Source organism: Euprymna scolopes, chromosome 39 (genome assembly GCF_053919585.1).
Source record: "Euprymna scolopes isolate OS-2025 chromosome 39, ASM5391958v1, whole genome shotgun sequence".
Taxonomy (NCBI): domain Eukaryota; kingdom Metazoa; phylum Mollusca; class Cephalopoda; order Sepiida; family Sepiolidae; genus Euprymna; species Euprymna scolopes.
Genome location: NC_136520.1, coordinates 39239366 through 39254713, shown reverse-complemented (window position 1 = coordinate 39254713; position 15348 = coordinate 39239366). Strand labels below are relative to the sequence as shown.

Below are 15348 nucleotides of genomic sequence, written 5' to 3'. Positions count from 1 at the left end.
AACAATCGGAACATTTGGAGGTATCGGAATCTGTATCGGAATAGGAAAAATTGGTGCCTATTTTCCGATGCCAAAACGATTCTTTTAATTGCCTTTTTTTTTTAATTTGATTTTGTTTAAAGTAAAATCTTCTATTACTGGTAATAATGATAAAACAATAAACATTTATTGATTTAAAAATATCAGTAAAGCTAAAATCGATAGATCATCCTTCACAAGTGTATTTTTACGTTTAGGAAGATATCTGCATATTCAACATGTGTTTTTTTTTTTTTTTTACAGAAATCAGAGAAAATAACAACTCTATAGTTAAATATTTAGATTTATAAAGAATCAGAATTGTGAATTTAGCACGGAATCGGTAATTGTATCAGAATCATGAAAAATATTGCAATCGTCCCATCATGAATATATATATATATATATATACACACTAGTGTAGGGATGATTAATCAGAATTGGAAAAATCAGAAAGTTTGGGGATATCAAAAAAAAAATGTGCCTATTTTCCAATGCTAAAAACGATTCCTTTAATTATCTTTTTCTTTTAATTTTATTTAAAACAAAATCTTCTACTGTTGGTAATAATAAAATAAATATTTTAGTTTTAAACTACCAGTAAAACTAAAATCTATAGATCGCTTGTCACATATGCGTTTTTATGTTGGAGAAAATATATGTACATTTAACATACGTTTTTACTGGAAGAAAATAACAATTTTATAGTTAAATATTCAGAGATTGATAAAGAATTGGAATCGGGAAAAATATTATAATCGTTCCATCACTAATTTATATATATATATATATATATATATATATATATATATATATATAAATAAATAAGTAAAAATGATGCATTACAATAATGGGGGGGGGGGTTAATTCAGTATAAAACACCAGGAGCAGCTGATTCAAAATATATAAAAAAGTAAAAATTATTTGTAGTTGCTTGATATAAAATAACGGCACTTTTTTTTTTTTAGAAGGGAATCACCACTTATCAAGGACCAGCGGCCACTCGAGGATAAGGGTTAAAGAGTGTACAGTGGTCAAAAAGACAATATCAGAGCAATTGTTAAAAGTGTAAATTTGATAAAATTGGATTACTTAAGGGGAACGGCTCATCAAGAACTTGTTTACATTGGACTTGAAGACGGCCATATTGTAGTCAGCTGGAAAGCAGGTAAACGGAAGAGAGTTCCACAGGTGTGCAGTTTTAAGAAAGAAGCTCTGTTCATGGAATCTATGTTTAGGTTTAGGCACAGATAAAGAGTGGGGGAAATTATTAATAGTGTTGAGAGTATATTGTAAGCTGTTCATTATTTAAAAGGAAATATATTTTATTTTGATAAAAAAAAAAAAAATTAAAAAAAAACTTTGCTTAATTTATTAAATTTTATTTCCCCAGAAAGAGCAAAGTACTCCTGCTCAGTTTGCGGAAAGCGATTCAGGAACAACTAAATTTTTCATGGTACATGTAAGCATAGGGCACACACAAGAAGTGCAGCGAAGTTACTGGTCGGTTGAAAGATGGTAACCAATTTATGTGAAACAAGTGTAAGACAATAGAGATGGATGAGAACTCAGACGTAGAGAAAGTATATTTGGATGGCTGGGCTATCAAGAGTGTTCAGAAGTTTTGTTAACGAAGTAATACCATTTGGGCACAGGGTGGAGCCGGTGCTAGTGTAATTGCAAGAATTAGGAGCGAGTGGAGTAAGTTTAAGGAATTTATGCCCTGACTAAGAAGCAGAACATAATCACTGTTGATCAAGAGAAAAGTTTATCAGACATGAGAACAAAGTGTAATGAGGTATACAAACTGCTAAGTGTTGAGACATTATGTTGAACAAAGATGGCGGTGAAGAAGCAGTGCAGTCCCGATACTGAGTGTTAAGTAATTGCCAGTACAAATATGGAGGCGAAGAATCAAATGTGGTTCGTGACTGTTACATGGAAAGGGGGCAGCCTTTCCATGTAAATAAGAGTATTAGGTGAAAATGAGATTAAGATAAGCCGAGACTCGAACCTTGTAAGTAAAGTTAAGAATTGCAATGTTAGAACTTAGTCTATTGTTAAATTCTATTAGAATTGTTAGATATTGTTTATATCGTAAAAAGAATAGTTAGATATTGTTTATATCGTAAAAAGAATTGATTGTTCATTCTTTAAGAAAACTGAATGTTAAAAATGTCAGCTAAAGAATGAACAATACAAATTAAAAATATATGGTTAAAAAAAAAGGTTAGAATTATATGTTGAAAATTCTTTTGTTGTTAAAAGTGTGTTTGGAAAAACATGCATAGCATCGTGAATTGGTCACGTTTGGAAACACACTTCTGACGTCATAGACAAAGGAGGAGTCTCAATATAGGAGCTAGAGTTAGTCAGATCAGGGGAGTCAGCAGAAGAGTAGAGTCGAGAGCAGTTGGGTTGAGTTGGTTGGTTGGTTGTTTTTGTTTTACGGCATATCAACCCTTTTTGGGTTATTTAATGCCAAAATTCAAAGATTTTGAAGAAAAATTTTTTAATAGAATATATTTGTTGTTTTCAAATCGATTTCTATTTAACCCATAGTTGGGACCCTAACAGGTACTACCACTCCGGGTCAGAGTGGACCTGGGAGCAATGGTAATTAAAGGGTAGCTCCACACTCCCCAAATCCCGCAAGCTGGGCCTCACAACTGGATATAGTTTAAGGTCATATCCAGGACCGGGTTGAGTTGGAGTCAGTCCTTTGGAAGCGAAAGGAAGAACATTATACTATGTAGATCCCAAATTTGAATTCCTGACGTCATCAGCATTCGACCGGTCCAATGAATAAAGAATCATCGTTGTGTTTTTGTAACTGTTGTCATGTGTCATCTTTCAATACCCAAAACGTAATGTGTTAAACATCTTTTAATGAACATTATGTAACCCTTCCAGGATTATGCATTTCCCCTCCTCTGCGTTAAGAACTTGTGTACATCTCCATTCAGTATATCTATATGAAGTCCCAAGAATCATAGAACTGTAATATGTATAAATGCCCTCTCTCTCCCTCATCATCAGAATCGTTATCTCTATTATAAACGTACCCATTATATATGTCCCCGGCATCTCTCCAATATGAATCCTCCGTCATATCTCCTAAATATAAGTCCCCTGCTACACAACAGTGACGTAGACAATGGCGAACTGATTGAATCCAAAATTTGACAATTTATATAGTAACTTTGGAAGCTTTTCATTGGTTGGTTATTATAACTTGTGGTTTTAAAAATGATCGTCGAAATCATTGGTGTCATACGCCCCCCCATTAGGAGTCAAAAACATTTAACATACATGAAATATGCTCAGTGAAGGTTGAAAATATGTATTGCATGGAAAGAAATATTTGAATGATACAATGTGTAATGTGAGTCTTAAACAAACAAAAAAAAAAAATATGAAAACAAAAATATTTTCAAAGCAGATGAATTTAGAGAAACTCTTCAGTTTTTCAGTTGAAAACAAAAAACAAATGAGGAAAGGATGGAAAATTATGAAGATGTAAAGGATAAGAACATATATGATCGGACATTTATTTTTGGTTTGTGTCGCAACGGTTTCTTACTGACTCAACCTCACATTATAATTTAAAGTGAGTAGAAAGTTGATCATGGGTTTTCTTTCAGCAGACACATAACTCTCCCCTCCCTTATTTTGTCTTTTCGGTCTCACATTACATGAGCGAGGTTTCTGACAAAGAGGGAAAAATTGCTGCTTTCTGGGTCAGAATCTATTCCATCTAGCAAGTTTTTTTTTACCTTGAAGTAGTATTTTGTTTTAGCTCCTTATACCAAGTGGCTTTATGCCTTGTCTGGCGCGATTTCAATAAAAAGAAAAACATCTGATAAGCTCAGAGAAATATTAAGTCTGGACAATATAGGGAGATGTATCCAGAACAGGACACTTTGATGCTGTGATTACATTGATAGAATCAATAAGAGACCTTGGATTAGTAAATGTAGAACGGTTTAGGGTTAGGATAGCAAGTCAAGTTTACAGAAAAAGGCCAAGCGAAACATGGAATGATAAAAACAGACTTGAAATAAAGAGATAAAGACCTGGCCAGAAACAGGTTTGTTTGGAAGTCAAGTTTTTAAAGCCACCCAACACAGGCCAACATATATCAGGTTGACAAGAAAGTTCTTGCAGTTTTTAACTTTTAAATTCTGATGAACACATCTCGGCTCAAACAAAAATTTATTGATTTGAAATAAGCACCATCAGAATCAACACACTTTTGCCAACGCAAAACAAGTAACGTAAAAATCTTGTGTTCTGATGATGATGAAGTCGCTGAAGACGTATTTGATATTGCTTAGGTTTTTGAAGTATTTCTCATGTAAGAATAGGTCGAGATGCTTGAAAAAGTGGTAGTTGGTGGGTGAGAGGTCTGGAGAGAATGGCGGATGAGACAGTTTCCTAGGCCAATTTGCTCAACTTCTGCAGAGTCGCTTTAGCAACATGCAGTCAGGCACTGCCATAGAGGAGAATTGGGTCTTTTCTGTTCACTAATGCTGAGTGTTGTTGTCGAAGTTTCTGATGCATTTCATCCATTTGTTGACTGTATTTCTCATCCGTAATGGTTTCGCCTGCATTAAAAAACTAATGGATGAGACTGGTCGCAGAAAACCAAACAGTCAGCATGACCTTCTTTTGGTGCACTTCTGATTTTGGGTAGTGTTGTGGAGCTTCGTTGGAATCTAACATCTGAGCTGAGCGTCGTCAGTTGTCGTAAAGAACCCACTTTTCACTGCAAGTCACAACCCGGTCTAGAAATGGGTCATTCTTATTGCGTAAAAGGGAAGATGACACTTCATAACAGTGTTTCTTTTGGTTATCGTTCAATTCGTTAGGCACCCATTTATCAAGTTTTTTTGTCTTTCTAATCTTTCAAGTGGTTTTAAATCGTTGTATACGTTACGTCTAATTCAGAAGCAAGTTCTCAAACAGTTGTGCGTGGATTGGCTTCAACTAAGGCTCGTAACTGATTGTTGTCAACATCCAATGGCTGACCACTATGTTCATAATCCTCAAGACTCTTGTTACCGCCACAAAATTTCTTAAACCACCATTGTGCTGTACATTGAGTAGTGGTTCCTGGGTCAAATGCTTTTTTGATATCACAAGCTGTTTTAACAGCTTTTCATTCTAGCTTGAATTGAAATAAGAAAATTGTGCGAATTTACTTTTTTCCATCTTGTATTCAACATTCTGAAAAGACAAGATTTTTTTTTAAAATGATTCTAATTTAAATGATTAGATCGAGCGAAAATGATATATAAAGTAAAAGTATTATAAATAGAACTTAATCGAAAATACATCATTTGAAATCAAAATTAAAAATTACGCAAGAACTTTTTTTTCTTCTCAACCTAATACAATGGATATTAAATTAAATATGATCATTATCTGAAAAAAAGTACCATTTTTCACCTTAATTTTTGATAGATTAAGTATTCTGATATTGAAATAAAACCTGCTAATTTACATACTTTTTTATGCCCTTGCTTTTCAACAAAATGAGTTTATTGATACTCTTTTTAAAGTCTCTTGCTCCTGGACAAGGTCAAAAGCGAGTCGCCAACCTGATAGGTCCTGAACTGTCATCGAAGCTTCAACCTCTGACCCATTGACAAAATGTTGCATCCCTCTGCCTGTTCTACAAGTATTTTAATAGTGAATGCTCTGACGAACTGCAAGCACTTGTACCCCCTTGACTTAAATACCCCTGACAAACCCGACAAGCAGCAAAATCCCACCCCTTCACAGTTGAGATCCCTAGATGTAAGAGAGCCTTCTACTCCAGTAGTTTGCTTCCCCAGAACCGCTGGACTTTGGAATTCCCTCCCGAGTTCCTGTTTCCCCAACTGTACTGACATGCAGAAGTTCAAGTGTAACGTGAACCGACATCTTGCTGTCCAACTCTCTACATAGTACCCCTGTAGCTTATGTCCCTGACTGATAGTAACCCCCTACATCAAAGTGGCAATGTGCCTTATTTGAGGCGAAAATGTAATAGAATAAAAAAAAAAAAATCAAAAAAAAAAAAAAAAATCAATGAATGGGATGTAGATGGTTCTAGCTTGACAGTAAAAACTAAATATCTTTTTAAAATTTTTTTATTTTTTTTACCTCAAGGAGTCGATCACCAGGTTTTAGTCGACCATCTTCAACAGCGGCTCCTTTGGGAAGAATGTTTTTTATGTAAATTGGGACACTCCCACCTGTGGGGTTATCTCTGGATGTAATGCTGAAACCAAGGCCATTGGAACCTTAAATAGAAAAAGGATATTAAAAATGGCTTTATAACGTGCATAAAACATAGAATCCCCTCCCACCACCAAATTTTTTTCCTTTAGAATACTATTAAGTTTTGCAAAGGAAAAAAAAAACAAAACAAAAAACCCCCAATAATATCAATGTTTACTGCATTTTAAGTTAGGAAACCATTATCTTCAAACAGCTTGAACTCCAACTAAATATATGAAATAAAAATAAATATAAGGGGTGTGTGTGTGTGTGTGTGTGTGTGTGTGTGTGTGTGGTCACGAATAGGCTCCTATATGGTTAACTATTTTAAAAAACTGATTACATATAATGATAGAAGATGTACCGAGACACAGGAATGGGTATTTTTGATCTGGCATAATGGGGGTTCATTAAAATTGTGGGGTCTGCGTTCGCACCTGGTCCACAAAGTATGGAAATATTAAATTTAAAAAAAAAATGTTTACAAGTGTTTTTGATATAGATGTACATAATACTTTGATAAGTATGTCTTAACTTAAATAGGGATGGTATAATAAAATTGTGGGGTCTGCATTCGCGCCTGGCCTCCATAGAATGGAAATAAGCACAAACTTTAATAAAGACTTTTCATATCTATCTGCGTAAGTATACTTTGATAATTATGTTTCAGTTTGAAGAAATATGGTATAATAAAATTATGGGGTGTTCGTTCGCACCTAACCTCCATAGAATGGAAATATGTCACAAAGTTTAACAAGGTTTTTTAATATAGATCCACAGAATATTGTGATAAGTGTTTCAGTGTGAACAGGTATGGTATAATAAATTATGGGATTTATCTATTTTATTTTTACTTTCATCATATTTTGCGTTGGTTTTGATACCCCCAAATTCGAAGCTATCTCTTTACAACCCTTCCTTTTCATAACCTATCATGCTTTCATAAATCAGAGTCCATTTTCTGTAGGCTGTTTTTAAACCCAGTCAACGGTGGGTACTTTTGCTAGTATATATATATATATATATATATATATATATATAAAATGAATGAATGACAAAAGTCTATATTCCAGATTTCATAATGTTGACCATTTTACAATTTATTTCTTTAATTCAGTTGACACAATTCTTGACAGTATCTGTTTCATAGCACAAAATCAATCATTTAATTATTATATCAATCAGTGAATCTATTTTGCCCTTAACTCAAAAGAAATAGCAGCACTCAATCCACCAGAAGGAAATAAAATGCGTTTGGACATGATTTAACTTAATTAAAGGAATAAATTGTAAGGTGGTCAACATCATGAAATTTGGAATATATACTTTTGTCATTTATTCATTATATGCTCAGTAATTACATTGAGCTTCTTAAATAACGATTGGTATATATTATAAGGAAATATAAGTGAATAAAGAATATTTCCACAGAGATTATATATATATACTAGCAAAAGTACACACCGTTGACTGAGTTCAAAAACAGCCTACAGAAAATGGACTCTGATTTATGAAAGTATGATAGGTTATGAAAAGGAAGGGTTGTAAAGAGATAGTTTCGAATTTGGGGGTATCAAAACCAAAGCAAAATATGATGAAAGTAAAAATAAAATAGATAAATCCCATAATTTATTATACCATACCTGTTCACACTGAAACACTTATCACAATATTCTATGGATCTATAATAAAAAAACCTTGTTAAACTTTGTGACATATTTCCATTCTATGGTGGTCAGGCGCGAACGAATACCCCATAATTTTATTATACCATATTTCTTCAAGCTGAAACATAATTATCAAAGTATACTTATGCAGATAGATATGAAAAGTCTTTATTAAAGTTTGTGCCTATTTCCATTCTATGGAGGCCAGGCACGAACGCAGACCCCACAATTTTATTATACCATCCCTATTTAAGTTAAAACATACTTATCAAAGTATTCTTATGTACATCTATATCAAAAACACTTGTAAACGTTTTTTTTAATTATTTATTTTCATACTTTGTGGACCAGGCGCGTACACAGACCCCACAATTTTAATGAATCGTCATTATGCCAGATCAAATATACCCATTCCTGTGTCTTGAGTTTTCTATAATAGTCAACCATATAGGAGCCTATTCATGATCAGACACACGCACAGACGTTCAGTTTTATTTATATATATATATATATATATATATATATATATATAAATAAATCACCTTTTTCTTCACCATATTCCCTCTGCTTCACTTTTGTTATCAAGTAAGATCTTTGACTTACTTGCAGTTTCATCAAATACTTTTGTATGCAAAATCCAATCCCGCATTTTGCTAATTCCTACCCTCTGATGAGAAGGAAAGTGTTTCTTCAAAACTCCGTGGATTAAGGACTATCCAATTATTAAGTGTTTCCTTTTCAGATTAAATATGTTTTTAACTCTTTTTCAAAGTGTTTTTTTAACATGCTTTATTAACTATTTGCTCTTATTATAAGCTCTATCTCCTATTTGGTTTTATCGAGCTTTTACATCTGGTTGAGATTACTTTATGAATATTAATTCTTTAATATTTATAATAATACTTTAGTTTTACTATCTTGGATAATTTTGGTAAATTTAATTGTAATTTTTATTATATATATATATATATATATATATATATATTATATTATATATATATATATATATATTTAGGCAGTATGTTTTCATTCAGGCAGATATTGTTAAATAGCAAGGAGTGCTTTTGCTTAATGATCTTTTTTGTAGTTTTTCCATTTTTCGAATAGTCATTCTTATTTCTCAGTCAAATTTCTATAAGAAAGTTCTAGTCATTTTCGTCCATCTGTTTTGTTTTTGCAAGTACTTTCAACAGATTTTCTTCAGTTATCTTCAGGCAGTTTTTGATTACTCTTTCGTTTAAAATTTGGACGCTTTTATATGCTTCAGTAATCAAAAGCTGTCTGAAGACGCCTGAAGAAAATCAGTTGAAAGTACTTGCAAAAAAAAACAAAACAAAAAAAAACAGCTGGACGAAAAGAACTATGACACTTTCCTACATAAATCCGACCAAGACATAAGAATGACCATTCGAAAAATGGAAAAATTACCAAAGAAGATCATTAAGCTATAACACTATGCTATTTAACAATATCTGTCTGAATATATATATATATGTGTGTGTGTGTTAAGAATATTTTCACCAATAAGCATGTCCAAGATCAAAAAGTATTTTTTAAAAATTGAAATACCTTTTATCAATTGTATTGATAATTTCTTTCCAATTTTCCGTGTATTTGTGGAAGCACGAAACACATTTCTTTCCTTTGTTGAGAGAGCAGTCGTCGGATGACGAGTAGGCACAGCTGGTGGCACCTTTTTGGTCGGTGATGATGGGACGGAATCATCTTCTTCAAGAGTTCCTGAAATTTCTGTTAAACTACTGAGGGACGATGGCTTCTCATCACTAGCAGCATTGGAATCAGACTTCCCAGAACTCGCCGACGAACTAATATCATCGAAGACGTTCCGATGATAAAGATTCTTAGAGTTGTCCACTTCATCATATGCTTTGGATTCTGTGGGATTTGTTGGCGGAAGAGTCAATGGGCTTGGCTTTGACGGTGAGGTCCGATTTCTGACCGTAGGTTTTGGCAATAATGGGGGTGGTACTTTAGGAAGAGGGGGTGGATTGGATTTTAGCACCTTTAGTTGGATCTCTTTTGTTTTCATTGCTATCCGAAAAATTTCCTGGGCCCTGGATAAAAAGGGGGAAAAATAAAATGCATAAAAAATATGACAAAAATATGGAAGTTACAGTAAAAAGTAGTTAGATTTGTTTGTTTTTTTCACATCAACTCTTTTTTTAGGGGGGAGGGGGGGTAACTTTTTTTTCATACATGCAATTGTATAAGCCATACTAAGTTCTCAATCAGAGGTGATAGATACATGTTTAGTGGTTTATCACACCAATAGCTTTTTTTTTTTTTAAATTACCCCCCCTCCAGTCTAATGTACAAGGTGACCCCCCCCCCAAAAAAAAAACGGGGCCGACTCTAATTAGGCCCCGTTTTTTAGTGTTTTGTCGGAATGAAATGAAAGTTTGGTCATAACTAGTTTATTATATTTAAAACATCACATCAAAACACTAGGATCTTTGGCCTTTTTTTCTCCGTTCTACATGGCCTCCATTTAGCTTCTTTTTTTTTTTTTTTGGGTCACCCTGCAAGTCATAGGAGATGGAGACTATTAGATAATGCAACTGTTTATGTGTGTGTGTGTGTGTGTGTGTGTGTGTATGTATATATATATATATATATATATATATATACATACACACACACACACTAGCTGAATGCCTGGTGTTGCCCAGTCGTGCAATACGATTAAACATATTTTAATTTATGAAGATTGTGTATGCATTATTATAAAATCAATCCCCCTATTGATTATTATATAATACGAGGAATAATTTGCCCAGTGGACTAATCCCCCACCCCCCAATAATAATGATTTCTGTGTGTGTTTGTTCACAATATCACGTCAGCTGATATTTGGCCTTGACGATGAATGCCCTGGAAAAGTCACTTCTGATTAATGTTTACTTTTAAAGTATGCAAACAAAGAAATGATTTGCAGTGATTTTAAATGGTCCTCTTCTTTTATCACAAATTGAACTCATTAATAAGAAAAAATTAAAATAAAATGGTGAGGTAGCTGAAAATCGACCAACCCTAATAGATAATATAACTGTGTGTATATATATGTATATATATATATATATATATATATATATATATATATATATATATATATATATACACATACATACATACTAGCCGAGTGCCCAGTATTGCCCAGTTGAACAATACACTTAAACATGATATTTTAATTTATGCAGATTAAGTATGTATTATTATAGAATCAACCCTCTATTGATTATTATATATTATGAGGAATAATTTGCCTGGTGGACTAATTTGCAAAAAAAATTTAAAATAATAATGATTATGTCGTCCATCAAATTTCCTCTGTGTTTCACGTCAGCTGATAATCTTGATGATCTTAAAAATAGTCTTCTCTTATAGATAAAAATAATTTTTACAGAGTAATATTTTACATTACACCGGTCAAGGCTACACCTGTGTAATGTAAAATATTCCCCTGTAAAAATTCTTTTTTTATCTATAAGAGAAGAAAGATTATTTTTAAAATTGGATTTTTTTCATTTTCAACACTTATCGGATGAATTACTGTACAAAAGCATATCTAAGAACACTGCCAGACATATAAATTACCTTTGTGTGAAATTTGCAAAAGATAGGCTCAAACATTTCAGAAGGAACTCACACACACAAAGTGACCTTTATACAATATATATATTAGTGATGGGACGATTCCAATATTTTTCCCAGATTCCGATTCTTTATAAATCTCTATTTTAATATATAATAATATTTACTAAATAATATTTAATAAATATTTACTATAAAATTGTTATTTTTTCTGATTGCCATAAAAACACGTTTAATGTGCATATATTTCCTTAAACGTAAAAACACGTGGTGGGGGTAGGGGGAGGGCTGATCTATAGATTTTAGATTTAATGTTAGTTTAAAATCCATAAATATCTATTTTATTATTACTAATAGCAGTGGAAGATTTTTTTTTTTTTTACACAAAAAACAAAAAGAAAGATAAAGTAATTGTTTTAGGGCATCGGAAAATAGGCACAACTTTTTCAGATTCTGATTAATCATCCCAACAACATATATATATATATATATATGTTATATTGCTGAATTTTTTTAGATGAGTATTGTTAATTTGGATCTCATCTTGAGTATTATTTTCACAATGTTTCAGCTGATGTAACCTCCAACCTTCTTCAAGTGTATCTCGACTCCTTTTTTTTTTCCAGTTGAAACAATGGACATTTATTTACAGGTACTTCTAGCATAACACTTTGTCTCTTGTTCAAAAGTCTTCTCACACTACAATGTACTTAACAAGACTCTGCCATGTTGAACATGTGGTACTCTGCCATTGTCTGGCCATGTTTAGGACATGTCTTTCCCTATCGCTATCGGCCCACATGTGTAACACATCTATCTCTGTCCTTCTTGGCCAGGTATTTTTTCTATAATCATTAGTCAAGGTAGTCCATCCATGTCTGTCCACTACTGACTCCTCAGCATGCTTCAGCCAGTCGCAATTCCATCGTCGCACACGAAAGACGTAAGGACCAGTCATAGCTTTCAAATCAGCTTTGACCATTGTGAGCCATGTTCTCAATTGACCATCACTCTTCTTGCGCCATCCCAATAGCAGTGTTTGGGCTATTGACTCATGAATCAGATCAATTAGAACACCCTATTTACATTTCTTCCCTAGGTTTTCTATAATAGCAGTCCCTTCCTGTCCTGCACACCATTATCAACCTATTAACTATTTCCTAACATGTCAACCCGCTCAAGAAATTTGACATCCATAGAGAAAAAAAAAAGAAAAAAAAAGAAAAAAAAAGAAAAAAAAAGAAAAAAAAAGAAAAAAAAAAAGAAAAAAAAAAAAAAAGAAAAAAAGAAAAAAAGAAAAAAAGAAAAAAAGAAAAAAAGAAAAAAAGAAAAAAAGAAAAGAAAAAAAGAAAAAAAGAAAAAAAAAAAAAGAAAAAAAAAGAAAAAAGAAAAAAAAGAAAAAAAAAGAGAAAAAAAAAGAAAGAAAAAAAAGGGCGCTTTTGTACAAAAACAGACTCCAAACTAAAATTTAATTTTGGATCAACCATAAAACACAGTTGACCCAGTATGAAAAGTTGATTAGAAATATGTTAATTTCCCTAAGGTCTCTTGTCATCAAAGAAGCAAGAAATCAAAAGGTAAAATTAGACTTTAGTTGGCTGTCTTTGATCGTCAGTCGATAAGCCGATATCTTCCGTTTTCCTGCTTTCCAGCTGTCTATAATATGGTTGTCTTCAAGTCCAACGTGAACAAGTTTCTGATGAGCCGTTCCACTTAAGTTAACAAATTTACCGAACTTCCATTACTATCGATTACTATATTGTCCTTTTGACTACTCTACACTCTTTAACCCTTATCCTTGAGTGGCCTATCGGCCTTGATAAGTGGTGACGCCTATGTAAAAAAAAAAAAAAAAAAAACTTCAGGTTTCTCTGTCAACCAATGACACATCAATCTACAAAAACAGCATATTTCACTAGCATCATGAACATTATTACTATAAAGTTGAGGTAAAATACAGTGGTGACTTCCTTCAGTCTTTGACAGACTCTGGATACCCACTGTAAGAGTGCCTGTAAATTTTTTGTGGCAGGAGTTGCACAATCTCCAACCACACCTCTCCTGAAGCGACACTGTTAAATACCAGTGGTAAGTGAAGGTTCAAAATGACTAGAAACAATGCTGAGATAAATGGAGAGCACATACAGTGCCTAGAATTCCCAAATAGTCACTCATCTGGTACTAGATAAGCTCAACATTGCTTAACTTCGGTCTACCGAAGAACTGGTGTGTCAATGTGATTATGAACATACAGTGAGAAAAGTATACTCACACTATTGGACAAATGTCAGAACTGCTACTTCACTGTTGCAGTTAAAAAAAAAAAAAAACTCCACCTTTTTCTCCTTTGAGACACACACACAGAAGATTTACTCCAGTTTGTACAAATTTTTATATCATGAAACTTTTTAATTGTTATAATCTATTCACCTATCAGTTCTCTCGTCAAACATTTTAGTGATTTTCTAACTCAAACATTTTCAGCTTAAAGTGGGAGAAAATTAGTGTTAGAAGTGTGCTAGACTGAATTTATCCTTTGACTTCCTGTGAAACAGATGGCCTAATCATCTCCATATAGGTACTTGAGTCACCCATCTGCATACCAGCCATTGACCTACTTACTTACTTCTTTAGAAGAGCAGATCTAGACACAAGGCAAATTTTTAATGTGGGGGAAATTCATTTTTATTTTTAAATGAAAATCGCTTCAAACAAGGCGTGAACCACTTGATATAAGGAGATAAAGATTAATAACACAAATACAAATAAGCATAATAGTAATTGTAACCCAATTTTAACATTTGTTTTGGGCTCAAAGTTTTTAAAAAAAAAGTTGACCTCTCAGCTAATTTTTGGTCTAAACATTTGAAATTTTGCATAAAGTGTATTCAGACGTAGGGCAAGCTTTTTAATCGGTTTTTGGCCAAAATTCTGGCTACCAAGGGGTCAAAGTTCAAAAGATTTGACCTTTGTGGTCTCTAGCAAACTATTCAGCAAATTTTTGGATCCAAACCTTTGAAATTTTACATAAAGGATATTCAGATGCAGCAAGCTTTTTAATCAGTTTTTGGGCGAAAATTTGGTTGCCAAAAGGTCAAAGTTGAAAGAGTTGATTTTTGCAGACTATACCAAACTCTTCCGTCAATTTTGGGTCTAAATACTTGAAATTTTAGATATAGGTTATCTGGACAATACAATCAATCACAAAAATAATCAGAATGGTAATAACAGAATAAAAAAGAATACTGATAATAAAACTACTACTCATAAAATAATATATCAAAATAATTAACACCAAAAATATGAAGAACGTAGAAAAGCAAAATAGTACTATTAGCAAAAATACTACTTCAAGGTCAAAAAAACAATCAGATTTCAACCAAGAAAACAGCAATTCATCCCCCTTTGTCAGAAATATTGCTCATAGAATGTGAGGACTAAAGGTAAAAATAAGGGAAATGACAGGTGTAAGACAGGCTAACAAAAGTAAACTCAAGGTCCACTTTTCCTAAAAAGGACAACTTTGGATCAGGACAAAAATTAAAATTGTCTCTGTCTAGAAGGATCTCTCATCACCTAAAGACAGAAAAAAAATGAAGTAAAGCATCAGAACAGATACCACACCTTGTTCCAAGATGAATGTGATTTAGCCATAAATAAACGGCCTATCACGATTGCAATTAATTTTAGCTGCAGCCTTTATTATTCTGGGAGCGTACATATCGAGTCACTTAACTTATGTGCATACTCCAAAGAGCTTCACCACATTCTTGGAAACAAAATC

At 33.0% G+C, this 15348-nt stretch overlaps 1 protein-coding gene across 9 annotated transcripts in view; it reads right to left on the bottom strand.

The window, feature by feature from the left end:
• The window catches only part of LOC145263764 (partitioning defective 3 homolog), a 522695-nt gene that overhangs the window by 61932 nt on the left and 445415 nt on the right, over window positions 1-15348 (bottom strand). For all 9 annotated transcript variants that reach the window (XM_080120803.1, XM_080120802.1, XM_080120805.1 and 6 more), the window contains 2 exons: window positions 9522-10027; window positions 6169-6308 (listed from right to left, as the gene is read on the bottom strand). In XM_080120803.1, the coding sequence (XP_079976929.1) occupies window positions 6169-6308; window positions 9522-10027 (646 nt within the window). The remainder of the gene's footprint in view (window positions 1-6168; window positions 6309-9521; window positions 10028-15348) is intronic.